At 44.0% G+C, this 26,872-nt stretch overlaps 1 protein-coding gene across 1 annotated transcript; it reads left to right on the top strand.

The window, feature by feature from the left end:
• Window positions 1-355: 355 nt before the first annotated feature.
• On the top strand, window positions 356-24,474 carry DDX52 (DExD-box helicase 52). The gene is made up of 15 exons (XM_006138620.4): window positions 356-552; window positions 2,292-2,559; window positions 6,169-6,308; window positions 7,399-7,584; window positions 7,977-8,120; window positions 8,848-8,959; window positions 9,611-9,683; window positions 9,869-10,072; window positions 10,459-10,549; window positions 15,564-15,686; window positions 16,228-16,378; window positions 16,775-16,850; window positions 17,882-17,953; window positions 20,787-20,879; window positions 22,697-24,474. The coding sequence occupies exons 1-15, from the start codon at window positions 466-468 to the stop codon at window positions 22,755-22,757; spliced, it is 1,881 nt and encodes a 626-aa protein (XP_006138682.2). The 5' UTR covers window positions 356-465; the 3' UTR covers window positions 22,758-24,474.
• Window positions 24,475-26,872: the final 2,398 nt, after the last annotated feature.

Below are 26,872 nucleotides of genomic sequence, written 5' to 3'. Positions count from 1 at the left end.
CAAACAAGGAGACACCCTAGGTGAGCGCCCAGACCCTGCTGGGACAGGAGAGAGGCTGTTGGCTGGCTGGGGACTAGGCTCATAATAAACAGAGGGCAGCAGCCTTCAATGATGCTGCAAAGCCAACCCGGGATGGGGGGGGAGGGGTGGCCGCCCCCTCCCCGGCTGACGGAATGAGATCACATGTCCGGGGGCTACAATGCGACCCTGCAACGTGTCGCTCTGACGCCCTCAAAACGCGCGACGCCACGACACCGTCACGTGTTGCCGTGACATCACGCTGGGAGCAGCCCGTGGGAGGGGCGGATATGTGGCCGGAGGGCGGCGGGACGGGACCTTCCGGCCTCGGCCTAGCCGGAAGTGAGGCTATTCTCCTTCCGGGCGCACCTTTGCCGGGTCGCGCCTCCTTCCGGCCCATGCGCGTGCTAGGCAAGGCCTCGCCGCCGCGGGGCATGCCGGGTAAAGATGGATTCCTATGGGCTCTTCCGGAAGCTGGGGGCCGGCGCCAGGTTCGATCTGAAGCGCTTCAGCCAGGACGCGCGGCGCTTCAAGGTACCGCCCGCGTCGGGCGGGGCTTCCCCGGCGCCTGGTGCGGCCCGGCCCGGCTCGGCTCTCTTGGTTCTGCACCCGGACCCCTTCCCCGGCGGGCTGGGCTGGGTCTGGCTCCTTGGTCCATCTCCCCTGCGGGCGGGGGCCTGGCCGGTTCTGCTTCCCCGGGGAGGGGGCCCGCTCCAGCCCTGCGGCCCCGAGGGCAGCCCCTGTCGCCATGGCACCGCGGCGGTTGCGTAGCGGTGACAGTTACGTTTTAACCATATTTTTGCGTCCACGCCCCTCACCCCGATTCTGGCCTGCGCTGGCCCCATACCCACAGGTACTGGAACTAGGGCTGCGGGGGGTGCTGCAAAGCCCCCTGGCTGGAAGTGGCTTCCCTTCCACAGGCAGTCCCCGACTTACGGCGGATCCGCAGTTACGAACGCGGCTTCTCTCGCCCCGGAGGACACGGACTGTGGGACCTCGCGGTCCCGCCGCCCGTGTACTCCGGGGCGAGAAAAGCTGCTCCGTGTCTCCCTGGTCTGCAGACCAGGAAGACACGGAGCAAAGCCGCGGAGGGGCTCGGGCAGCCCAGGCGCGCCTGGGCTGTCCTGCTGCAGGCGTGCTCCAAGGCTTTGCTCCCCGTCTCCCTGCAGACCAGGGAGACGGGGAACAAAGCCGCGGAGCACGCCCGCAGGGGGACAGCTCAAGCGCGCCCAGGCTGTCCCGCTGCGGGCGTGCTCCAAGGCTTTGCTCCCCGTCTCCCTGGTCTGACCAGCAGACCAGGGAGATGGGGAGCAAAGCCTCGGAGCATGCCAGCAGTGGGATAGCACGGCGTGCCTGGACTGTCCCGCTGCCCGCGTGCTCTGCAGCTTTGCTCCGTGTCTCCCAGGTCAGCAGACCAGGGAGACGGAGCAAAGCCGTGGCGGACTTGGGCGTCCCCACCCCCGTCTCCCTGGTGTGCTGGGGGGGGGATGCAGCTAGTGCTCCCCCCCAGCAGACCAGGCTTTTCTTGCCTACCCCTGGGTAGAGCAGCTGGGGGCTGCCGGGTTGGTCCCGCAGCGCTGCTCCGTACCAACCCGGCAGCACCCCAGCTGCTCTGCCCCAGGAGTCCTGATTCAGCCGCTGCTGGTCAGTTTCAGCAGCGGTTGAATCAGGACGCCTGAGGCAGAGCAGCTGGGGTGCTGCCGGGTTGCTCCAGTAACACCGAGGAGCCGCGCTACTGGAGCAACCCAGCAGCACCCCAGCTGCTCTGCCCCAGGCGTCCCCAAGTCAGCCGCTGCTGAAACTGACCAGCGGCTGACTATAGGAAGCCCGAGGCAGAGTTGCTCTGCCCCAGGCTTCCTGGAATCAGCCGCTGATCAGTTTCAGCAGCAGCTGACTTGGGGACGCCTGGGTTTCTTAAGTTGAATCTGTATGTAAGTCAGAACTGGCGTCCAGATTCAGCCGCGGTTGAAACTGATCAGTTTCAGCAGCGGCTGACGCCAGTTCCGACTTACATACAGGTTCAATTTAAGAACAAACCTACAGTCCCTATCTTGTACGTAACCCGGGGACTGCCTGTATACACGTTTTCAGTTTGATACAACAGCTGTCAGCACTATACACATTGTTTCAGCACCCCTGCCCCCTCCTCGCGGCTTGGTTCTGGCCCGCTTTGGCGCTTGATAGAATAGTCAGTGCAAAGCATTTTCTCCTGATGCCGGAGCAGTTCAGAGCGTTGCGTATGGTTTTGATTTTTTTTTTTTTTCAAATTTCAGGTGATAAAAGTGAAAGATGCGGAATTTGACACCCCAGAGAGTCTTGACTTTTTTGGAAGCAAAGATGCAAAGATTCCAAGTCTTTCCGAGAATGGCCGGGGAACAAATGGCTCCAAGAAATCGAAATCTAAAAAAAACCAGAAACTTGAATTGCATATGGCTGAGAGAGCAGATGTCTCTGAGGAGAGACTTAATGTAGGGATCGCAAGGAAGAGAAAACAAGACACAGGAGACTTTGAAGGGAAGAAAAGGAAGAGAAAATCCCAAGGTACTGAGTTTCTTGTCTTCTACACAACAAGGGAATGTGTTCCAATTGCTTACATAATAGTAAGAGAACTGTGACAACAAATCTAAGAAATCTGACTTGTATGAACAAATGTAGGAATCAAAAGACTAAGCAAAAGACATTTCTAACACTAATAAATGGGGTTATACCAAAATGCCATGAAACGGTTCTGAAGGAGTACAAGACCCGGCTTTTAAGTTGGCTCTCTCCAGCACCAGCTCCTGCCTTCCCCTTCCCTACCTCTGCTGCTTCTGTAGGAGGCAGCAAGGGGAGGGCGGACAGGTTCATGGAGCTGGCATATGCTGAGCGCCAACTTCCCATGTGTATGGGCTCCCGCCTGCCCCCCTCATCCTCTGTACAGCTGCCTCTCTATCTGAGGCAGCAGTGTGGGGGTGGGGAATGGCTGGATTCAGTGCTTGTGGGGAGCCTGCTTAAGTTGGGCACCAGCTCCCGCCTTCTCCTATCCCAGAGGCAGCCAGTGGGGGGCAGGGGAGCAGAAATGTGTGTAGTTGACAGGATTAACCAATAAGCCTAGACTTATTGGTTAGTCATGTAGCTGTCTACACATTAACATCCCTAGTTTTCACTACCTAGTGAATCAACTGGCAGCAATCAGTCTCACAGGAGTTGAATTATCACATCTAGTATAAATGAGATAAATTGACTGCTGAGTACTCTTCTGTTGACTCCCATACTCAACGGCTACGTCTACACTGGCCCCTCTTCCGTAAGGGGCATGTAAATTTCAAGAGTCGTCGTAGGGAAATCCGCGGGGGATTTAAATATCCCCCGCGGCATTTAAATAAACATGGCCGCCGCTTTTTTCCGGCTTTTAAAAAAGCCGGAAAAGAGCGTCTAGACTGGCCCCGATCCTCCGGAAAAAGCGCCCTTTTCCGGAGGGTCTTATTCTTACTTTGAAGTAAGAATAAGACCCTCCGGAAAAGGGCGCTTTTTCCGGAGGATCGGGGCCAGTCTAGACGCTATTTTCCGGCTTTTTTAAAAGCCGGAAAAAAGCGGCGGCCATGTTTATTTAAATGCCGCGGGGGATATTTAAATCCCCCGCGGATTTCCCTACGACGACTCTTGAAATTTACATGCCCCTTACGGAAGAGGGGCCAGTGTAGACGTAGCCAACCAGAATAAGAAGCATTGGTGGAGTTGACAGGAGAGTGTCAGCTGTCAACACTGTTGTAAATAGATTAAGTACATCTGCTTCAGCTACATCATTCACATACTTGAAGTTGCATTACTTAGATCAGTGGCCTGTGGTAGTGTAGACTAGGTCTACATCCCCTAGTGTGAATGCAGTTATGCTGGAATAAAAGTGCCTTATAAGGGTTTAGCTTATTCCTTTTCTTGTACGGGCCTAGGGCTAAGTCTGCACTGACATTTTATGGTACTGTAGCTTTCTGGCTCGGGTGTGACTGCCTGCCTCCCTCCCCCGAGCACAGCAAGTTACAGTGCTGTAAAGCACCAATGTGAACTGCTCCCTTTGAGGAGGTGGTTTACACAGAGTGCTGGGAGAAATCTCTCCCAACGCTCGTTCCATGCCCCACGCTTTCAGTTCAAAGCACTGCCAAGGCTGTGCTTTCAAATTTTGAGTGTAGACGAAGCCTAAGTTATGCCACCATGAGCACCTATGTACAAGGATAACTGCATTCACTGTAGGGATGTTGTCTTGCTTGCAATACTGCACATAAGGTCATGATGTCTTACCTAAATTCTGCCAGTGGGACTATGCTCATGGTTGCAACTGAGCAGTATTCATCTCTATTAGTTTAGTCATTACAGGGAAGGTTTAGGGTGTTTTTCAGTTAGTTCTTCTAGACTGCAATAGTGGATATAACTGGATGCAAACCGTATTAGAGTCTATAAGTAGGAGAAGTGATAACTCCATGGAAAAAGGTATATATCTTTCATCACTACCTCAGTGATAAAACAGAAGGCCAGGTCTACGTGACAGACTTTTGCTGGGGTAGCTATGTCCATCGGGCACGAAGAGGTGTGAGCCCTGATTGATATAGCTGTGCCTGGAGAAGCCCTTAGTATAGACACAGTTATACTGGCAGGTCCTTACTTTTACTTGCATAGCTTGTTTGCAATGTGGGGGTGTAAATAAATACATATACATTTACTATATATTTGAGAGAGTTTGTCCAAGAACTCCTAAAAGTAAGAGCTAGGACCACCAAATTTAGTGTACAGCTTCTTCCTATAACTTTAAAAGCAACGTAAGGGTTTGGTTGTGCCAGGAGAATGGGATGAGCCTGGAATGGGATTGCTTCTCATAAAACCATACCGAAGAGAGACAGAATCATCAGGCAGGTAAAAGTGGCTGGCTGGAGGCACCTCTGCACAACCTATATGGGACTGCCTCAGTCCTAAGCCTTCCACTCCCAAGTGCCCTTTAGGGAGGGGGGAGGGGGCTGAAGTTCCTTGCCTCCCCCCTTCATATGAGGATGTTGCAGACTGTTCCACTTGGTCAGGAAGCGAGGGGAAAGTGCACAGTTTATTGCATTCCTCACTCTGGCTGGGGAGTACAGGGGGCAGACGACCTGGGCACTTTGCTTTTGCCCCCCTGACAGGGACAGGAAGGGGAAGAGCAAGCAGCCCTGGTACAAATCTCTGGCAGGGAGGAAAGCACTTTGTGCCCCCTCCACACTTATCCCCACATACACACGTGTACTCGCTCATGGCTCCTCCTCTCCCCCCAACCCTGACGCCTACATCCCCCACAGTAGGGAGCAATTAACTATTTAATTGGTTAAATAGTCTCTCACTTGTGAGGGCTAGGACTGTAACAGGGTTTAAAAGAGAACTAGATAAATTCATGGAGGTTAAGCCCATAAATGGCTATTAGCCAGTGTGGGTGAGGAATGGTGTCCCTAGCCTCTGTTTGTCAGAGGGTGGAGATGGATGGCAGGAGAGAGATCGCTTGATCATTACCTGTTCAGTTCACTCCCTCTGGGACACCTGGTATTGGCCACTGTCGGCAGACAGGACACTGGGCTGGATGGACCTTTGATCTGACCCAGTACGGCCGTTCTAATGTTCACCCGCACCCACTGCCAGTAGAGGATGCTCCAGCCTGACTGATGGGTCCTGCAGGGCTGTTCATGGTAGGCAGGGAGCTGCTTCAGCCCCCACCGGTTAATGGGTGATGCCAGTTCCGGTTAACCTTTCATATTCCTATTCCACTGCCCCAGATCCTTGCCCTGAGCCCCTCCTAAGGACCCAAGCAATGCTGAGTAAATGCGCTAGTTTATCAATAAATATAGATGCTGATGCACATACAGGCTTTAATTTATGTGTAATTTATTTTTTGCTAAAAATCTGTGGAAGTTACTAGCTATGTTCTTGACCAGGAAAAGTTGGAAAATTTGCTGGCTGGCTGAATTTAGGGCTGATGAAATAACCTTGTTAGAATGCAGAACTAGTGCTTCGATGTCTGAGTCTGCACCCATTGGAGTCAAAAGGAACATTATCATTGACATCAGTGATCTCAAAATCAAGCTCCTAATCTCCATTCCTTTTACTAGATTATTCTATGACTTCTTTTTTGGTTTAAAGCACATTCACTGACATTTTTAGAACCTGTTCCAGTCAGCTCTGATGTAGAAAATGGTGGGATATTGTGGATGTCCTCTTTGAAAGCAAAGATTAAAGATACAAGAAAAAAGGGGGAGAAGAAACCCACAGCAGAGAAACTAGAACAACTTAAACGGCGAAAGGTAAGCCTTGCTTATTTGAATAGCTAAATATAGTTGTGTTACTTTGTGAGCACGTCATCTGGAAGCTGCAATCATTTGTTGCATCTTCTCTTGCAATGAAGTCAGTATAGAATGAAAAAAGAATTGGAAAATGGATCCAAATGTGCATGCTTACTAGTGTCATAAAAAGAAACTTATTTTAGATTAAGTAAATAACTTAATCTGTGATTGTATACGAAGACTTACTAAGTGTCTAATGGATGTAGGTAGTGGACTATTCCTGTGTGTAAATTTAAGCACATGAATAAGTTTGCAGGATTAGTGTCTTTATCTGGAGAGTAGCAAATGTTAATAGAGAAACTTACATGCTGACAATAAATCTGTAAAAGCTGTGACTATTCTGTAATTTTCTTCTAGGAAATGTTTTTTTTTTTTTTTTTTTTTAAACACATTAAGTTTGAAGACTATTTAGAGCAATGGGGGTAACTCATGTATCCCACTCACTAGTCTAGGTTGCCCATTGCTGAGTTAGGGTGTATCTATAGTGCAGGGCTTAACTTGAAATAAGCTACGCAAACTGAGCTATGTCAATTGCGTAGCGTATTTTGAAATAGGGAGCGTCTACACGGCACTTATTTTGAAATAGAGCACTGTTCCTCTAACTTCCCGTATTCCTCATACAGTGAAGGTTACAGGAGTTGGAGGAGTTGGAGAAGTCCTCCAGCTTGACAGTATTTTCATACAACTGACTGCGGTGTAGATGTGGACTAAGTTATTTCAGAATAGCGCTAGTTATTTTGAAATAGTGTTGCAATGTAGATGTACTCTTAGACGGTTTATGTGGGGTTTTGAGGAGGCAGCCTGGGCTGGTTGTTAGAATACAGGAATGAGAATCAGAAAATTTGAGTCCTATTTCAGTTCTGATGCAAACACTCACTGTGAACTTGAACTAGTCACATTTTCAGATATGTAAAATACAGCCTCCGTGAAGGTGTTAGCAGGTTTAATCAATTTCTTTGAAAATATGTTATTGAACAAAGTGGCTGCTGTTGTTTTCTGTAAAAAGTTCCTTTCTGACAGGTTGAATAATTTGTACATTTTTGCCTTCTAGATAAACCATTTCAGAAACAAACACAAGATTAGTATCCAAGGAACAGATCTCCCTGAACCAATTGCCACGTTTGAGCAACTTCAAGCAGAATATAAAATCCATCCTAAAATAATGCAGAATATTCAGGCTGCTGGCTTCCAGGTCCCTACGCCAATTCAGATGCAAGCCATTCCAGTTATGCTTCATGTAAGTCTCCTTGTATTTCAAAGCGTAAGACATTGAGATGGTATAACTCAGTCTGAGAGTTCCCACTGGGGACATAAAAATGTTGTTTATTTTAAAACACAGTAATATAGTTCCATACTCAAATGTTGTGATGGTATGATAAATGAAAAATGTTTCCACTAAACTTCCTCAAGTTCTGTATTTTCTATCGTCAGGAAGTCAGTTTAAATGTAACTCAACTTGCAATAGTTGTAATGTTATTGAGGTAATAATATTAAGTAAGAAACTTAACTCTTGTATTTCTTGCTATTTTTTAGTCCAATGTATAAGTCTAGTATTTGTGTTTAATGCAGCTTTTTGGTTTAATTAAAAACACTAAATGTAACTTCAGATTTTTTGTTTTATGTTCCTAGAGTCGGGAACTTTTAGCTTCAGCTCCCACTGGATCAGGAAAGACTTTGGCTTTTAGCATTCCTATTTTAACACACCTGAAACAACCCATGAATAAAGGATTTAGAGCTCTAATCATATCACCTACCCGAGAACTTGCTAGTCAGGTAGGATGTTTTTTTCAATATCATGTCATATAGGACATGTAGGATGTCATACAATAATTATGTATTGTATTGTATTTGTAAGTACTTCCATTATTCTGATTGAGAAAAACAGGATGCTTGGTGGGCATATTTTTCTTTCCTATCCTTAAACTTCACCTTTAAAATTCAGGTTTATATGAAAGAATGTTCAAAAAAAGTCGTCTGTCTTCTGAGATGTGCCTACTATGCTTCTGGGTATTATGAAATGTAAAGACATCGTTAGAACAGGAGATTGGGACTCAACATTCCTGTATCTTCTTTTAAAATTCAGTTGGACTATGTTACGTTTAACACTTATGAACACTGCACCTACATATGAACAAACGTGCTCATAAATCTACCTTATCTTCTGTATTTGAGGCAGAAGCAGCCTTTTAAGTCTTAATCATAACTCAGATAATCCATATTTTTCTGTGTGGGGAATTCAATTTTACATCAGTGGGGTTTTTGAGTTTTCTAGTTAGAGCAGATGCAGAGTCTCACACTCGCATGCAGAGCTGTAGGGAGAATTTTGTGCAAGTGAATAATTCATGTTTTTGTGATGTAAAAAATACTTCAGTGTATGTGTTTGGGTTTTTTCCCGTTTGAGTGGGTTTTGAAACAGTGCATGACTTACAAAAAACCTACAGAGAGTGAATGTCTTTGTTGTTCTAAAAGGAAACCCAGTAGATATTGTTGTATATTTCAGACCCACCGAGAGCTAGTAAAGCTGTCTGAGGGGACTGGATTCAGAATACATATGATCCATAAAGCCACTGAAGCCACCAAGAAGTTTGGTCCCAAATCATCTCAGAAATTTGGTAATCAATCTAACAACTGTATAGGGATTTTCTGAAATATAGAACACAATTTTTAATTGATGTATGACTTAAACAGGTCAATAAGGGATCAAAATCCTGTAGTCACTTGCTTCTGTGAATACGGTATCCTTGGAATCAAGGTATTAAAAGAAGTGGAGGAGAAATAGCTCTAGAAAGTAAAAAGGGGAGAGCTATCTTCACTATACAAAACAAATGCCTCTTGACTACAGAAAAAACAACTTGTGGATGGGAAGGTGAAAATAAGAACTCAGACAACTGATTGTGCCATGGCGGTCAGTTGTTGGAGTACAGGCATGTAGCTGAGTAGATTATAGAAAGCAGAGTGGCACTTGAGTGCATTGTGGAGGCTTGAGCTCTGCCATCAGAATCTTACTCCGCTTGTGTTGTGAACTGTATTTATTGAACATCCAGAATTAAATAAAAGCTAACATATCTTCACAGAACCCTTATGTTTATTTAAATACATAAAGGTGAACTGCTCCATTTTTTTCATAGATGAGGTGATCAGAGACCTAAGAACTTGAAGGCCTCTTAGCAAATCACTGTGGGTCCAAGGCCTGTGCTCAGGTCGCTACAGGATGATGTGTTTATATTTCAACATGCTTTTTTTTCATTCCTGTTTTTCTATAGATATACTAGTAACTACTCCAAACAGACTCATTTATTTGCTGAAACAGGATCCTCCAGCCATAAGCTTAACAAGGTAGGAACCAGGTTTTTTTTTTAAAGTTTGTCTCTTTGCTAATGGCTTTCTCTCCATCAGGGTCTCTGAACAAGTGCTAAATCTCTCATAGGTATGAATTTTAAACCTACTATGTCCTTTCAGGATTTGAATATTTCTCCCCTATCAGCTGCTACCATTGAACAAAAAAATCTTGTTTTTCCTAGAGTTGAATGGTTGGTGGTTGATGAGTCAGACAAACTATTTGAAGATGGGAAGTCAGGGTTCAGAGACCAGTTAGCCTCCATCTTCCTGGCATGCACGTCCCATGTTGTGAAAAGAGCGTTATTCAGTGCAACGTTTGCGTATGATGTAGAGCAATGGTGCAAACTCAACCTGGACAATGTCATTTTGGTGTCTGTTGGAGCACGGTAAGTGTGCAGGCCTTGACCGTATTGTCTTCATTGTGGGATCTCTTGGCTCAATGTTCTCAGCCCACATGGGGGCTAGCTGCTTGCATCTCCTCTCCCTTTTCAGTTGTGTATTCCTCAGCTATTCGCCTAGTACCGCAGTTCCATCACATTAAGGGTCAGATCTGCATGGCAGTATGGTGCATGCATGAGTCTTTTTTTATATGACAGAGAAGGCGATGTTCTGCTTTAAGTGTTTATTTGCTGAGAGCAGGGTGCATTACCTTGAGGAGGAGGGTGCACTGGAAAAATTACTTTGCGTCTTACAGTATTTCTTGAATAGTAAGCGTCTTATACTTGTAAGACATGAACAGTGACTTATTTGTGTGATTTGATTTTGGTTTCAGAAACTCTGCAGCAGAGACAGTAGATCAAGAGCTCTTGTTTGTTGGCTCAGAGACAGGAAAACTACTAGCAATGAGAGATCTTGTTAAAAAGGTAATTATGAGTGGCTGAGCACCTTCCTTCTTGCTTGTTACTTACAAACTCAACTACAGTGCAGAATGGGCTACATTTGAAAAAAGAGTGAGGGGGCTTGCCTATGAAAATCAAAGCCTTGTTCTCTGTTTTGGTCTCAGTGTTTTAACCCTCAAGTAAAATAGACACACAATTTGCACTGTTCATTGTAAATTAAATTTTCCTTAAATTTATTTTTATTGTTGTATGTAGTCAGGTAGCCGCTCAATTCTTTCTTCTAGATTGAAAAATAGAGTTGCTTTCTATGAAGCAAATTTAGTCTTGACCTTGTCGTCTCTATTGTGGGGATCCCTTGTCCCAAACGCAGTGCTACACTAGATCTGGCAGCTTGGTGTAGGCTATGCAACTCCAGCTATGTTGAATACGTAGCTGAAGTCGGCTTACCTTATGCCAAGTTTGGCAGTGTCCCCCAGCAGGAGGCCTGTCAGCTTCCCTTACTCCTCGCAAAAGCAGGAGTACCAGACGCCAGCGGGGGCACCCTCAGAGTTCGTAACAACATAAGAACGTTCAGACTGGGTCAGACCAAAAGTCCATATAGCCCAGAGGCCTGTCTTCCAACCATGGCCAATGCCAGATGCCCCAGAGGGAGCGAACAGAACAGGGAATCTTCAAGCAATCACTCTACTGTCACCGATTCCCAACCTTTGACAGAGGCTAGGGACAACAACATTCCTACCCATCCTGACTAATCGCCTTTGATATACCTAACCTCCATGAATTTAACTAATTCTTCTTGGAACCCTGTTAAAGTCCTGGTCTTCACAACATCCTCTGGCAAGGAGTTCCAAAGGCCAACCATGCACCGTGCGAAGAACAACTTCCTTTTGTTTGTTTTTTAACCTGCTACCTAATAATTTCATTTGGTGACCCCTACTTCTTATGTTATGGGAAGAAGTTAAAGGACTTTTATTCACTTTCTTCACACCAGCCATGATTGTATAGACCTCTATCATATCTCCCCTCCCCACGCCACCCCTCCCATCTCATCTTTTCTAAGCTGAAAAGTTCAAGTCTTTTTAATCTCTCTTCATATGGGACTCGTTCCAAACTCCTAATAATTTTTGTTTCCCTTTTCTGAACCTTTTCCAATGCCAAGATATATTTTTTGAGACAAGGCAACCACATCTGTACGCAGTATTCAAGATGTGGGCGTATCCTGGTTTTATATAGAGGCGATAAGATATTCTCTGTCTATAGTCTCTCTGCCTTTTTTACATTATGGTCACTATTTCTAAGCGGTCCAGTTATATTTAGTAAATAGTGACCATAATATAATAACATTCAACATTCCTGTGGTGGGAAGAACACCTCAGCAGTCCAGTACCCTGGCATTTAATTTAAAAAAGGGGAATTACACAAAAATGAGGAGGTTAGTTAAACAGAAATTAAAAGGCACAGTGACTAGAGCCAAATCCCTGCAAGCTGCATGGAAACTTTTTAAAGACACCATAATAGAGGCCCAACTTAAATGTATACCCCAAATTAAAAAACATAGCAAGAGACCTAAAAAAGAGTCACCGTGGCTTAATCACCATGTGAAAGAAGCAGCGAGGGACAGAAAGGTATCTTTTAAGAAGTGGAAGTCCAATCCTAGTGAGATAAATAGAAAGGAACATAAACACTGTCAAATCAAGAGTGTAAAAATGTAATAAGAAAAGCAAAAAAAGATTTTGAGGAACAGCTAGCCAAAAACTCAAAAAGAAATAACAAAATGTTTTTTAAAGTACATTAGAAGCAGGAAGCCTGCTAAAAAAACCTGTGGGTCCCCTAGATGATCGAGCTATAAAAGGAGCAATCAAGGACGATAAAGCCATTGCGGGGAAACTAAATGATTTCTTTGCTTCAGTCTTCACGGCTGAGGACATTGGCGAGATTCCCAAATCTGCACCGTCCTTTGTGGGTGATCAATCTGAGGAACTGTCCCGGATTGAAGTGTCATTAGACGAGGTTTGGGAACAAATAGAAAAACTTAATGTTAACAAATCTCCGGGACCGGATGGCATTCATCTAAGGGTTCTAAAAGAACTCAAATGGGAAATTGCTGAACTATTATCTGTGGATTGTAATGTATCCTTTAAATTGGCTTCCGTACCTAATGACTGGAAGGTAGCCAACGTGACACCAATATTTAAAAAGGGCTCTAGAGGCGATCCTGGCAATTACAGTAAGTCTAACTTCAGTACCAGGCAAATTAGTCGAAACAATAGTAAAGAATAAAATTGTGAAGCATGTAGAAGAACATAATTTGTTGAACAAAAGTCAACATGGTTTCTGTAAAGGGAAATCCTGCCTTACTAATCTATTAGAGTTCTTTGAAGGGGTTAACAAACATGCGGACAAGGGGGATCCAGTAGATATGGTATACTTAGATTTTCAGAAAGCCTTTGACAAGGTCCCTCACCAAAGGCTCTTGTGTAAAATACATGGCCATGGGATAAGAGGGGAAGGTCCTTTCCTGGATTGAGAACTGGTTAAAAGACAGGAAACAAAGGGTAGGAATAAATGGTAAATTTTCAAATGGAGAGGGGTAACTAGTGGTATCCCCCAAGGGTCAGTCCTAGAACCAATCCTGTTCAACTTATTCATAAATGATCTGGGGAAAGGGGTAAGCAGTGAGGTGGTAAAGTTTGCAGATGATACCAAACTGTTTAGGATAGTCAAGACAGAAGCAGACTGTGAGGGACTCCAAGAAGATCTCACCAAACTGAGTGATTGGGCAACAAAATGGCAAATGAAATTTAATGTGGATAAGTGTAAAGTAATGCCTATCGGGGAAAAATAACCCCAACTATACGTACAGTATGATGGGGGCTAATTTGGCTACGACAAATCAGGAGAAAGATCTTGGAGTTATCGTGGACAGTTCTCTGAAAACTTCCACGCAGTGTGCAGCAGCGGTCAAAAAGGCAAATAGGATGCTAGGAATAATTAAGAAAGGGATAGAAAATAAGACCCAGAATATCTTACTGCCCCTGTATAAAACTATGGTACGCCCACATCTTGAATACTGTGTACAGATGTGATCTCCTCACCTCAAAAAAGATATTTTGGCCTTGGAAAGGGTTCAGAAAAGGGCAACTAAAATGATTAGGGGTTTGGAACGGGTCCCATATGAGGAGAGGTTAAAGAGACTGGGACTTTTCAGTTTAGAAAAGAGGAGACTGAGGGGGGATATGATAGAGGTCTATAAAATCATGAGTGGTGTAAAGAGGGCCGATAAAGAGAAGTTATTTATTAGTTCCCATAATAGAAGAACTAGAGGAAACCAAATGAAATTAATGGGTAGCAGGTTTAAAACTAATAAAAGAAAGTTCTTCTTCACACAGCATGTAGTCAACCTGTGGAACTCCTTGCCAGAGGAGGCTGTGAAGGCTGGGACTATAAGAGAGTTTAAAGAGAAGCTAGATAATTTCATGGAGGTTAGGTCCATAAAAGGCTATTAGCTAGGGGATAAAATGGTGTCCTTGGCCTCTGTTTGTCAGAGGCTGGAGAGAGATGTCAGGAGACAAATCGCTTGATCATTGTCTTCGGTCCACCCTCTCTGGGGCACCTGGTGCTGGCCACTGTCTGCAGACAGAATACTGGGCTAGATGGACCTTTGGTCTGACCCAGTACGGCTGTTCTTATGTACACAGTGGTCCCCAACGTGGTGCCCGTGGGTGCCATGGTATTTATGTGCGCCCACTTAGGCTGCCCCCGGGAGCGCGGTTCTGGGCGTGCAGCTGCAAGCCCCGGGCTGCCCGACAGCCCCGCATGGTGCCCGCCACCTGAAAAGGTTGGGGACCACTGCACTACAGGAATGTTACATTTTATTACATTATGGTCACTATTTCTAAGCGGTTCAGTTATATTTACCCCTTGGACCAGATCCTGCACTCCACTTAAGACTAAATCAAGAATTGCCTCTCCCTTTGTGAGTTCCAGAACCAGCTGCTCCAAGAAGCAGTCATTAAGGTGTTAAGAAATTTTATATCGTCATCCTCTCCTGAGGTGACGTGTACCCAGTCAATATGGGGATAGTTGAAATCCTTCACTATTATTGAGTTTATTTTGATAGCCTCTCTAATTTCCTTTAGTTATAGTGACTAGGAAATGCTATCATGGTCAGGTGGTTAATAATATATCCCTACTGCTATGTTCTTATTAGAACACGGAATTACTATCCATAGAGATTCTATGGAACATTTTGGTTCATTTAATATTTGTATTTCATCTGATTCTACATTTTTTTTCATGCATAATGCCACTCCCCCGCCAGCACAACCTGTTCTGTCCTTACAAAATATTTTGTACCCTGGTGTCCCATTGATTTTCCTCATTCTACCAAGTTTTCGTTATGCCTATTATATCAATATCCTCCTTTAATATGAGCCACTCTGGTTCACCTATCTTATTTAGATTTCTAGCATTTGTGTATAAGCACTTCAAAAATGTCACTATTTATCTGTCTGCCATTTCCTGATGTGTTAGACTCTATTTGATTATCTGATCTTACCCTACTTTATCATCTTACAAATTCTCTCTTTTAGTAAAGACGAGAGGATGGATTACTAGACCTTCCTCTAAGAGATGTCTGATCCACGCGCTTTCCCCCAGCCCTTAGTTTAAAAACTGCTCTACATCCTTCTTAGTGTTAAGTGCCAGCAACCTGGTTCCATTTTGGTTTAGGTGGAGCCCATCCTTCCCATGTAGGAACTATATAGTTTTTTTTTTTTTTACCAAGTCTTAGGCTTGCTAAATTGAGCTCTGGAAGCTTGATCGCGGCAGCATTGATTTTTTTTTTTCCACAAAGTGAAGACAAGGCCTCAATCAGCTTAATCCAAGCGTCAGAAGAGTTTTGTCAGTCAAAAATCACCATCTGAAATGTAAACTATGCAGGCTAATGAAATCCATGGCAGCACAAGTCGAACGGAGATGGGAAAAGGATTTGTAAGCAGAAATCTTGCAAGCTTTACACTAGTTTGTTCTCTTGCAGGGGTTCGCTCCTCCAGTCCTTGTTTTTGTGCAGTCCATTGAAAGGGCTAAAGAGCTCTTCCATGAGCTCATTTATGAAGGGATCAATGTGGATGTCATCCATGCAGACAAAACTCAGCAGCAGGTAGGAGTTTGTAAATATACACTGAAATCTTTATCCGGCACTCTGTTAACCAGAAAACTTTAACTGGCATTGTCCCCAGCCACAATACTGTCACATCTTCAGGCGCACAGGACTGGCTTGGTTTACCATGATTTGCTTAATTTTGTATTTAAGAAGTATTAATCATCTTTAACTCAAAATAGAAATGTGAGACCAACTGCTTCACACTACAAAAACTACCTATGCTAAAAACCTGAGTGTTACTATTATTGTCCATTGGTTTTTCCTAGGTTGATGGGACCCTTAGATAACCGGAATGCCCTGATCCCTGAGCATGCCGGATAATCCAGGTTTTACTGTAATTGCCTTTATAGGAACTGTTTAGGAAGCAAATTGTACATGCTGTAGCGTACAAATGAGAACATCCATCTGCAGTAGTTAAGTGTGACAAATGGTCTTGTCATTACTGTTTAGTATAATGTTGGCAGATAGCTATACAGAAACCTCTTCCATTCTCGAGCTGCTAATTAGTAGGTCACTTACACAATTTTTGTTTGATCAGAGAGATAACGTCGTACACAGTTTCAGAGCTGGGAAGATTTGGGTGCTCATCTGCACAGCCTTGCTAGCACGAGGGATTGACTTCAAAGGAGTGAATATGGTCATTAACTATGACTTCCCCTCCAGTGCGGTGGAATACATCCACAGAATAGGTGAGTAATTGTTCTTTGACAAAGTAGGATGTGTGGGCTCTTTAGGTTAGATTTTGAATGGAGAGTGTTGTCAGGTGTATAGCGTAAAAATCTTAGTGTTGCTCCTAATGCTGAATTTGCCACATCTTTTAATCTACCTCATATCTCAGTTCACCCATCTGTACAACTGGGTTTCTGGCTTACCTCTCAGAAGTTTTATGATCCTTAAATCTCATTTGTAAAGTGTTTTTAGATGCTTCATACTTGTAACTTATTACTCTTACTCATTACGAGCTACATGGCTGAGGGAAAACTGAGTCATCTATTGGCAAACTGCACTTGGTGCTAGGGAAGAAGAATTACTTTAAGCTGCTTGAAAGTAAAAACTTTTAACTTTGCATGATTGGTCTTTGGCAGGTCGTACTGGAAGAGCAGGACACACAGGAAAAGCAGTTACTTTTTTTACGGAAGATGATAAACCTTTATTGCGAAGGTAAATTGGGAAAAGCTACATTGCTGATCCTTGTTTCATTCCCATGTTGCTGGATTCTTTCCCAAAACAATTAATTACCAAATGGTTGTGTGTTTGGTATTAAATTCCTCACCACAGCATAACATTTTCATAGATTTGAACCCAAAGTATATAAAATGACTTAAGTGTGAGGCTTTAAGTTCTCAACTCTCCATACTTTGGAATTGCAAGATAATCTGTCACCAAATTTCCCTTTAGTGAGAAAAGCTTAACTTTGCTACATTTTGTGAATGCACTAATGGAGAATTCTGTGTCCTGTCCTCAAACCCAATAATGGCACTACAAAGGACTAACCTATTACCAACGCTGTCTATAAGTGTACAGTGTGATGCATCAGATCTCACTAGCGGAATTGGTAAATGTGCACCTTTTTAATAGGAGTCAGGCCATTGTGGTTGAGTAGGTCTGCTGCACCCAGCAGCGGCTGCTAGTCTTTTGGTCCTCCCAAGCAGTGTTCCCTCCCCGTCAGTCAGCTCCATGTATGCCTGACTGGGCAGGGCTGATAAATCACCTGTGAAGCTGTGTTGCTGTGCAGTCTAGAAGGAACACTGCTCTCAAGTCTCTTACCTTGTTCACTATCAAACAAAACTCCTCATAGCTTTTTGAAAAAGCTTATGTATCCTATAGTGGCTTTGAAACTACAGGCCTGCTCTCATGCCTCAGCCTACTGTTGTCTGAATTAAAAGCCTTTGGCAAAACTTTCCTTTTTAACTTCTTATTGCTTCTGTCACTTACTTACCATGGTTACTGCACTAATGGAATTTTAGTTTCAGTTCATTAGAAGCCAGTGAGCTTAAATGTTTATTTTCATCCCTACCAAGTGATAGTTACTATTTTCTCTTTCTGCTTCAAATTTCCCTGGCTCATTTCTTTTCATTGTAGAGCAGAAATAACCCAACTGTTTCTTAGAAATTGTTCTCCATTAAAGAACTATCTATTCAGGAATTCAGTACTTTATTTGATATCCCCTTCCTCCCCTCTCTCTCCTCCAGTGTAGCCAATGTTATCCAGAGGGCTGGCTGTCCTGTACCAGACTATATAAAAACCTTCCACAAACTGCAAAGGTAAGGATGCTTTAGGTCTCTTTCTGGTTGGTGTGACATTTGAAATTAGGAGAGTTGCAAACAATCTGTTAAATTGCTCTTCCTGTGTAGGTGCTTTCCACTTTTCTTCACACATATTGTCAGAATCAATAGTGTCCATTTTTATGAACAGTAGTTAAAATGGGGAGGGGAGTTGAATTTGATGTGGGCCTTTTGTATGTAACACCAGGTATACTGAACAGACGTGAGCAAAACACATTAGTAACCATAATTAAATTGTGTAGTGTGGATAAAAGCAGGATAAGAGAGACTTCCAAAACGTAAGTTTTAACAGCAAGGGTATGTCTAGACTATATCACTCTGTCGAAATAGGGATGTAAATTAGGCAAATCGAAAGCGCAAATGAAGCGGGGACTTAAATATCCCGTGCTTCATTTGCATAATGACATCCAAGTGCTTTTTCGAAAAGGTTTTTCGAAAGTGAAAGCGCTGTCTTTTGAAAAAACACTGAGATGCTATTATGCAAATGAAGTGTGGGATATTTAAATCACCACTTCATTTGCATTTTTGATTTGCCTAATTTACATCCCTCTTTCGACAGTGGGATGTAGTTTAGACATACCCCTAAAGAGGTTAATACATCAAATTAAGGATGTTAAGTAGCAGGTATTTAATCGAGTAGTCAATAGAATATTTATCAACTACTTCAGGGGTGGCCAACCTGTGGCTCCACAGAAGTTAATATGAAGCTCCTTGCATAGGTACCAAATCCAGGGCTGGAGCTACAGGTGCCAAATTTACACTGGGCCTGAGGGAGCTCCCTGTTCAACCCCCAGCTCTACCCTAGGTGCTTTCCCCACCCCCTCCCCCCACACACTCTTTACCCCTAGGATCCTGCCACTTCCCACCCTCTCCCTTGGGTCTGTCACACCCATGTCTTCCCCCCCCTACAGTGTCCCCCACTGAGAGAGGGCTGATCCCAGTGGGCAGGAAGAAGAGGAGGAGGCACTGTCCATGGACAGGGTGGGCTGAGTGGAGATGATCAGGGCTGGTGACATAGAACTGTGGCTCTTGGGCAATGTGCATTGATAATCTGAGAAGGAGCCAGAATTTTTGGTTGGCCACCCCTGAACTACTTGATCAATGGATAGGCAGCTGGCTCAGTCCCAGCTCCTACCAGGTCTGGAACTAAATCCTGCTGCGGCTCTGCAATTTAAAAGGTAGTAGGAGCTGAGCAGCCTGCACCCAGCTCCTACTGCATTTTAAATTGCAGAGCCATAGAGTTTGTTCCTGGACCAGCACGAGCAGGGGCTGAGGTGGGCTGCCTGCCTGCCCGACTTCTACTATTTTTATATGCAGAGTCTGCCCCTGGTGGTATAGATTACTAGAACTGGAAGGGACCTCAAGAGGTCATAGAGTCCAGTCTGCTGCCCTCATAGCAAGACCAAGCACCATCTAGATCAGCGTTTCTTAAAGTGTGTTCCGTGGAGAGAACATAATTCCCCTTAAAGGGACAAGCCTCTTTTTTGGCTCAACTTTTCCTTGAGGGCTCCCCCCCCCCCTAAAAAAAAAAAGCCTTGGTGTATCCTATTAAAAATAAATTGTTAGGTGTTCCTTGGTCTTAAAGTTTAAGAAACTCTGGTCTAGATCATCTGATAGATGTGTATCTAACCAGCTCTTAAATATCTCCAGTGAAAGAGATTCCACAACCTCCCTAGGCAATTTATTAACCACCCTGACAGTTATGAAGATTTTCCCCCTAAACCTCCCTTGCTACAGTTTAAGCCCGTTGCTTCTTGTCCGATCCTCAGAGGCCAAGGAGAACAATTTTTCTCCCTCCTCCTTGAAACACCCTTTTAGATACTTCCAAAAGTATAGCTAGAGGCAGCGCAGGGGGGAGGTGGCACTGCGGAGACGGTGCCAGGGAGAACTGGCTCTTAAGCCAGCTCCCCCTAGCACTGAGTTCTGCTGCTCCTCCTCCCCCCCAGCTGCCACCTCTGATAAAGAAGCACTGGGGGTTGGGGAAATATGAGTAGTCGACTCGACTACCCAATAAGCCTACTTAGGCTCATCGGGTAGTTGACTGCTCCCTTACATCCCTATATCAAATACAAACTTTTTCATTTATTATTACATTGGACAGTTTGTAGTCTAGGCACAGAGAGAAATAGAAAAAGGAAGGTTTTGCTGTAAGGGAATATGGCTTTAGGTTTTCTTCTGATTATTTTACATGCTTATAATTGGGCAGATTTATAGCTGCATTTTAGGACTAAAAATAGCTCTCACTGGAGTTTCTCTTTAAAGAGAGCACTCCCCTTAAAGAAGTTCCTAGCATCCCTAGTCCTTCAGAGAGTACTGCACTGGTGAAACTCATTGCAGGATCAGAATCCTACTGAGTGTAAAATCTGGGAGGACTGCCAGCATCTAACACTGCCCAACTGCTAAAATTGTTTCTGGAAGCTTTGTTGACATTTTCAGAGTATTTTACAAAAACCCACCACTTGTATGTTTTTCATATTGGTCTGATTGGTTTTAACACCAAGCTAGAGATCGGTTGATGTATGCCATCTTTCACATGCGTTTTCAACACTGAGTAATATTTTTCAAACCTATTTAAAATAAAGCTGGGCTTACTGGTCCAGAGAGCCGACCACTGGGGGACAAGGACAAAAAAAGGAAACGCCAAAAGAGAGCTGGCTGAATTGTGAAATCCTAGGAATAAACTATCTATACACAATTTGTATTAGGTGTTGGTTAAACTAAAGGTATTGTAAGTACCTAGTATGTTTATTTCCAATGTGGAGATTGCCTTTTAACAGAGCCTTCATCTTATTTTCCTAAATGCCGTATCCAGCAAACAAAAGAAGAAGCTGATTAAGAAACCTTTGGAAAGGGAGCGTATTTGTACCACTCCTCAGTACTTACTAGAAAAAGCCAAGAAAAAAAAGTAAGTGGTTTCTTTCAAAAGGGACTGAAGGATAATGTTTATTTACTTACAAGAAGAGAGAACTTCAGATTTTAAAAAAGAGAAAATGCTATGCAAATTTACTGTTTACATGGGGAACTCTAGAAATGCATTATCCACAAGACTGGTCCAGCAGTAGCATCAGAGGTGCACGCTTCTCCATGTTGCCCTGCCATTGTGCTTTACACCTGATGTGCATGGATCACCTCTTGTCTAATCTGTGTAGCCAATTCAGTCCTTGACCTCTCTATTGAGACAGCTCGTAAGGGTGCCAGTTTCTGGTGGTGACTCTTAGTGTGAAGATCTGCTCATTAGAAACCAGACTAAGGTCACCAAACAACTATTGGGTGGTAGCAATTCAGCTTATTATGAAGCTGGGTTAAATTTGAACCTGTAACCTGAACGTACGGCTCTCCAGATGAACTGTCAATCACTTGAGTGAGCCAATACCCTTCCTTGAACTTTAATATTCTGATATATTAACAGAAATAACAAACCTACAGTCGCATTTCATGGTGGCTTAACCTCTGCAGTCAAGGAAGCCTGGAATCTGTCTCCTCTTGACCCAATGGAACAGATTTCCTAGGGCATGGGCTTGACTGGCAGAGATACACATGTCAAGGTGGCATAAGAGGAAGGGAAAGTATTGTTCCTCTGAAGAGGCAAAAGAAGGCTGCAGGATGGTACACTGGGTTACAACAAATGCTGAATGTTTAAATGCTCAAGGTATAAAGCAAAGGCAGGGAACCTTTTTGGAGTTGGGAGGAGGGGTCACTGAAGGGGGGAAAAAACCCTCACAGATGTGAGCCCCAACTGACAGGCAGAAAAAAGACGCTGCCCTCAAGCTCATCCCCATGAAAGTGGGGGAGGGGGAGGCTCAGAGCTTACCAGGACTAGATTAACTCTTTTGGGGGCCTGCTGCTAGTGGATTTTGTGGGCCCTCCTAGGCTCTGGGGTAGAGCAATAAATGAAAGGCTCAGTGTGCAGGAGGTGGTGCTGGGGAGCAGGCTGGAGGTAGTGGTGTGGGGTCTGGGTTGGAAGGTAGGGTGCAGGAGCGGGGTGGTGGGTATGGTGGAAGGGAGGGAGGAAACAGGATGGCAATGTGGGGAAGGAAGGGATCAGGATGAGAGTGTGGTGTCCGGGCAGGAGTAGGATGGGGTGGAGATGCGGGTGGGAGGGAGGATGTGGAGAGATGGGGTCTGGATGGTGGGGTGGAGGTCTGGGGAGGGGATGGGGCTCCTGCCACCAAAGGAGCTGTGGGGACCCACTTTCCTGCAGTGAGCAGAGTCGCTTCTCCTGCCCTCCCCTCCCCTCCCCCCCCCATTGCCAGGCAGAGCCTGAAGGTCCAGTCCAGCCTGCAGCTTGCCTTGAGCGAGCCCATGAGGCTTGGGACTCCCACCCCTGTAGTGGCATGCTGGCTCGCCCTGCTGCTGGGGATCGAGGCAAGCCACAGGCCATGGGTTCCCCACCCCTAGTATAAACCCATACCCTATTTTAAGGCCACATTAAAACTTGTTTAGTTGTCTAATTTGAATCCCTATTTGTGTTCATGGCAATCTTCACAGTTGACTATCTTTGGTCAGCAATGCCCTCTACTGCATTAGAGATAAATACTTCTGAATATGGTTGCTGTTAAATGCTGGTTTTATGTTAAGTGCAGTGAATATTAAAGTCTGCGATGTTGGCAGGCAAAGACATCTGTAATGGGGGGCTAATGAGTGGTTCAGCTATATGGTTCGTTTTTCAAACATAAATACACTTCGATGCTTTAACTTCTAATTTGTTCTTCTTTCTCTTAGAAAAATTATCCAGAAAAATATTAAAGAAAAGAAACTCCAGGAGACCAGAAAGGAGTCTTAACTACAGATGGCTCCAAAAAGTTGACTACGTTGTACGATCTTGCCACCTAACAAACTGAGTTGATACTGCCACCTGTTGGACTCTCAGACTGGGGAAATGTAGGGTGGTAGCAAAGAATTGGGGAAAGATTATGGTCACTCACTGCCAACATTTCTTCCCTTTTTTGTATATATTTAGTGGTATCACAAGAAAATCCTTAATGGGCCATGGGTGGACGAAGTCCATAGGAGTACTTCTTATAGAAGTGCAAGAATATACTCCTGGAATGAAATACCCCAGGCTTGTGAGCACTGGCTCACAAATAGCATCTACTCTGATTACAAGTGTTACGTAATTGCATTGCTTCTTGAGAACACTGTTTATTCTAGCTTGAGGTATAAAACCAACTGTAATGGGGTCGACTCACCAGCGTGATGCCTTCAGCTGGATGACTTGGGGAATTAGCTGGCTGTTCTGATGAGCGCTGTTGGTGTCTCCCCGTGTTCTCCCATCAGCACGGCATCCTTTTCAGGACACTGCCCTCCGGCAGTGCCCACTCTGGTCTCTGCACCCCTTTCCGCAGAGGAGGGGGTTGTTTACTCCTCCGCATACTCCAGGGTCCTCCCAACTCCCCAGGACCTCCAGTTCTTTCTCCCCGGGAACACCTAGGTCCCAGGCAAAGGGTGTGGACCTGCTACCTCTGCCTACCAGGCTGCCTCTCACAGTCCTGGAGGCTTCAGGCCTCTCGCAGCCCCTAGTAAACTTCAGGCCTGGTAGCCTGGGCTTACTTGGCCAAAGCCTCCCCAGCCCTACCCACACCCAGAATCTTCTCACTTCCCTGGCAGTCAGGTCCCTACTGCTCTCCCTCCAGGAGTCCCTCTTTATAGCCCCCAGCTGGGCTTCCCCTTTCTCTCAAGCTCAGCCCCTTAAAGGCAGGGCAAACGCTCTGTCACACCAACCTTCAGATATGTTCTGAAGTTATGGCTAGGGAAGTCAGGTACATAAGATCAGAGCACAAACAAGCTTCATTATTGCGCTGGGTAAGGATAGCTGTAGAAGATTTCCTTAAGTACGTTGTCTCTCCATTTCATGTACAGGATAGACTTCGAAGACCCAGTTTTAGAACTATATTTACTTTTTTTTGCCATATAAATCCATTAGAAATAGATGGTTCGCAGCAGTAGAAAGAGACAGGGAAGTACATCAAACAATTGCAAAAACATTGCTGAAGCTTTATTTCAGGGGTAACCTTAAACCTCAAAACAGAATAAACGGGATCTTCACAAGGAAAACACAATTTTTCCAGTCTGTTCATATATCCCTTGCAGAACAAGTATGCAAACACAGTTTCTTTGTTTGCTACATAAGGAACACCCTTCACAGTTTATTCTATTCTCTTTTCACTTGTTAAACCCACTTTGTTTATACTCCTGTTTCCTTAGGAAGTAGTTCTAATAGTTCCAGAGTGGCTGTTTTTTCAAGAGGATAACCCTTTCTCATGTCACCATCCTTGTTATTGGAGAGCTCCGTTGAATACTCTTAGGAGTTGCACCTCCTCTAGGATTTGTCACTGTTAATCCATTTTGTAAATGGATCCCAGCCATGCATAAATTATCTACTGTAGGCTGTTGCTGATGTTTCTGTTGAGATCTGTAGCCACTTTCTAAGATACAAGTTTTTAAAATTAAAATAAAACAAAACTGATCAAGGATCACTTCAGATTCCTGCTTACTTCCAAGTTAGGCTCAGATTGTTACTTTACACCAGTGTTTCCCAATTTTATTTAGCCACGGAACCCTTTTAAACTCGAAATAATTTTGCGGAACCCCTAATAACAGTCTAATATATGGAGCTGAAAAAGTAGACCACAAATAAGTAAGGATAATAAACAAATGCTAAACAAGGTTATGAGGTAAACTAAATGTTGAATTGCACATATTTAAAAACAAAAATCACATAATATGAATTATTATTTTTTAAATCATAAAATGGTATTGTAATGGAATTTTCTCCTGGATCCCTTATTTTCACTTCGTGGAACCCCAGGGTTCCATGGAACACCATTTGAGAAATACTGCTTTACACACATCTATTGTGTAATGACTGTAAAACAATACATTTAATAGGGACTTTGCAGAAATTGGTGTCTTTTTCTGAAATCTAATCTGTCTGCATTCATATATGCGCCTATCCTCTAAAAGATTTCCCCAGTTCAATAATTTCAAGTCCCTACTGAAAGTCAGAGAGGGCCTTAGAGCCCTCAAAAATACAAACATGCCAGTTGGAGGAAAAATGGGAAGTGTTTGGCAGTTTTACAGAGAAGAGTTCCCACCACTTCCCTATAATAGCATTACTAAATTGTAACGGTCAGTGTACCAATACTGTGCTGCATGCTGTGGGATGGAGCTAACAGGAGGAACGCTATTAGCTTGTGATGCTGGGTCAAATCCCTCATTTTACACCAGGACATGGGATCATTAATGTCCATGCACTGCAAGCCAGCATTTTATTTTTTTTCAAGGATTTATTTGCAGAACAGAGTGTACTGCATGAAACTCAGTTTAGCTGCTTAGCAGGAAAGAAGCCGGACTTAGATGTGAATGTGGTTTCTGAAAGTCTAAAAAGTACAACTGGCACTTGAGCAGTGTTTCTCAACCTTGTTTTATAAAGTACCCTTTAAAAAAAAAAGTAAAATAAGTACCCTTAGTGCCTACAGCTTTCAGACGCAGAAATTTTTTTCTACCATTCCAACACATTTGTTTAAATAACTTAATCGTAGCTGGGCAGGCAACGAAATTTTTGGGTGTAAAAAGTACAAAAATAATAAAGTGCTGTAAAACTTAAAACAAGAATTCAGTGTTCTTCAAATTTCAGTTGTGTTGATGTACCCCCCAGACTTCTCTCAAGTACCCCTAAGGGTACTCAAACCACTGGTTGAGAAACACTGCACTAAACGATGAAGCAACATAAGTAGCTGTATATCCAGTAGCAGGTGGTATTGTGTTAAGCATTGCTGGATTATGCCATAATTTGTTATGATCTTTATACCTGGCAGGTGGCAGATCTGAATTTTCATGCTTCCTAATGTCTGAGCAGGCTTCGTGCTTCTTGCTGATCTCATGGAGAGAGATGCGCCACTGCAGCTCAGTTGCATGATTAGCTAGCAGCTCACACGTCACCTAATCCCAGAGTGCTAATGTTAAAATACTTCTATACTTTTAGCAATGGAAATGGGATGAGTAGCAAATTGACTCAAACATATACCAGATCAACTAGCATAGAGAGCATTTATGCAGGGTACTGTACAACAACTGCTGCTTTTCCTGGTCCTGAGAGAGGACAGTGGCAATACTGAGAGATGCATTTATGGCAGGATTCCACCATCAGGACCATAACATGTAGCCAAAACATTCCTTAAGCAAAGGAGCAGCATGCAGCCTCAGGTAGAAGATTCTAGCACCTGTGCAAATGATCAGAAATTTGAGAGGGTTAGGATAGCTGGACTCTGCTCCTAATCCTGCAACTTCCTGCAGTGGAAAAAGACTCTTAATGCTGCTTTTCTCCAAGCTGTTCCTCAAGGCGTCAAGCATCCAGGGGATAGCCTCTAACCTGATGCAGCTCATGGACTATAAAAATGACAAATCTATAGTACTAGCCAGTAAAATGACTTTTTACAGATCAGAACGGAGACGGACACATGGTCTCTTGCATAAAAGGAATGGGCTTCTTTCATCACTGTTGGGAAGAGGAAACGAAATCTGAAGCTGTTTCAGTGCTAGCTCAGGCTCGTACTTTCAGATTGGTGACATCTACAATATTGCACTTTCAAGACAAGCAGCAGATCTTTGGGGAGAACATAGAGCAGAAAGGGGAGACTGTAAAAATTACAGTAAAAGCACCTCTGACGTTACTTGCAACTTAATTTCTCTGAGACAACCCATCTCTTTCAAGTATTTTTGGTGCTTATTAAAAATAGTATCTTGTATGAATGCAAATTCTATTTACACACCTTTTAAAGTTATTTCTCAGGAACAGTTCAGTAGACATCAAAGTACCATAACAAGTGACAGTATTAACCTTAATGCTGGGATAAAAATACGCAACATTTCCCATTTTTTCATCTTGAAGCACTCAGC

Source organism: Pelodiscus sinensis, chromosome 21 (genome assembly GCF_049634645.1).
Source record: "Pelodiscus sinensis isolate JC-2024 chromosome 21, ASM4963464v1, whole genome shotgun sequence".
NCBI classification, from domain to species: Eukaryota; Metazoa; Chordata; order Testudines; family Trionychidae; genus Pelodiscus; species Pelodiscus sinensis.
The sequence above is the reverse complement of the archived record's forward strand: the minus strand, read 5'-3'. Positions and strand labels throughout refer to the sequence as shown.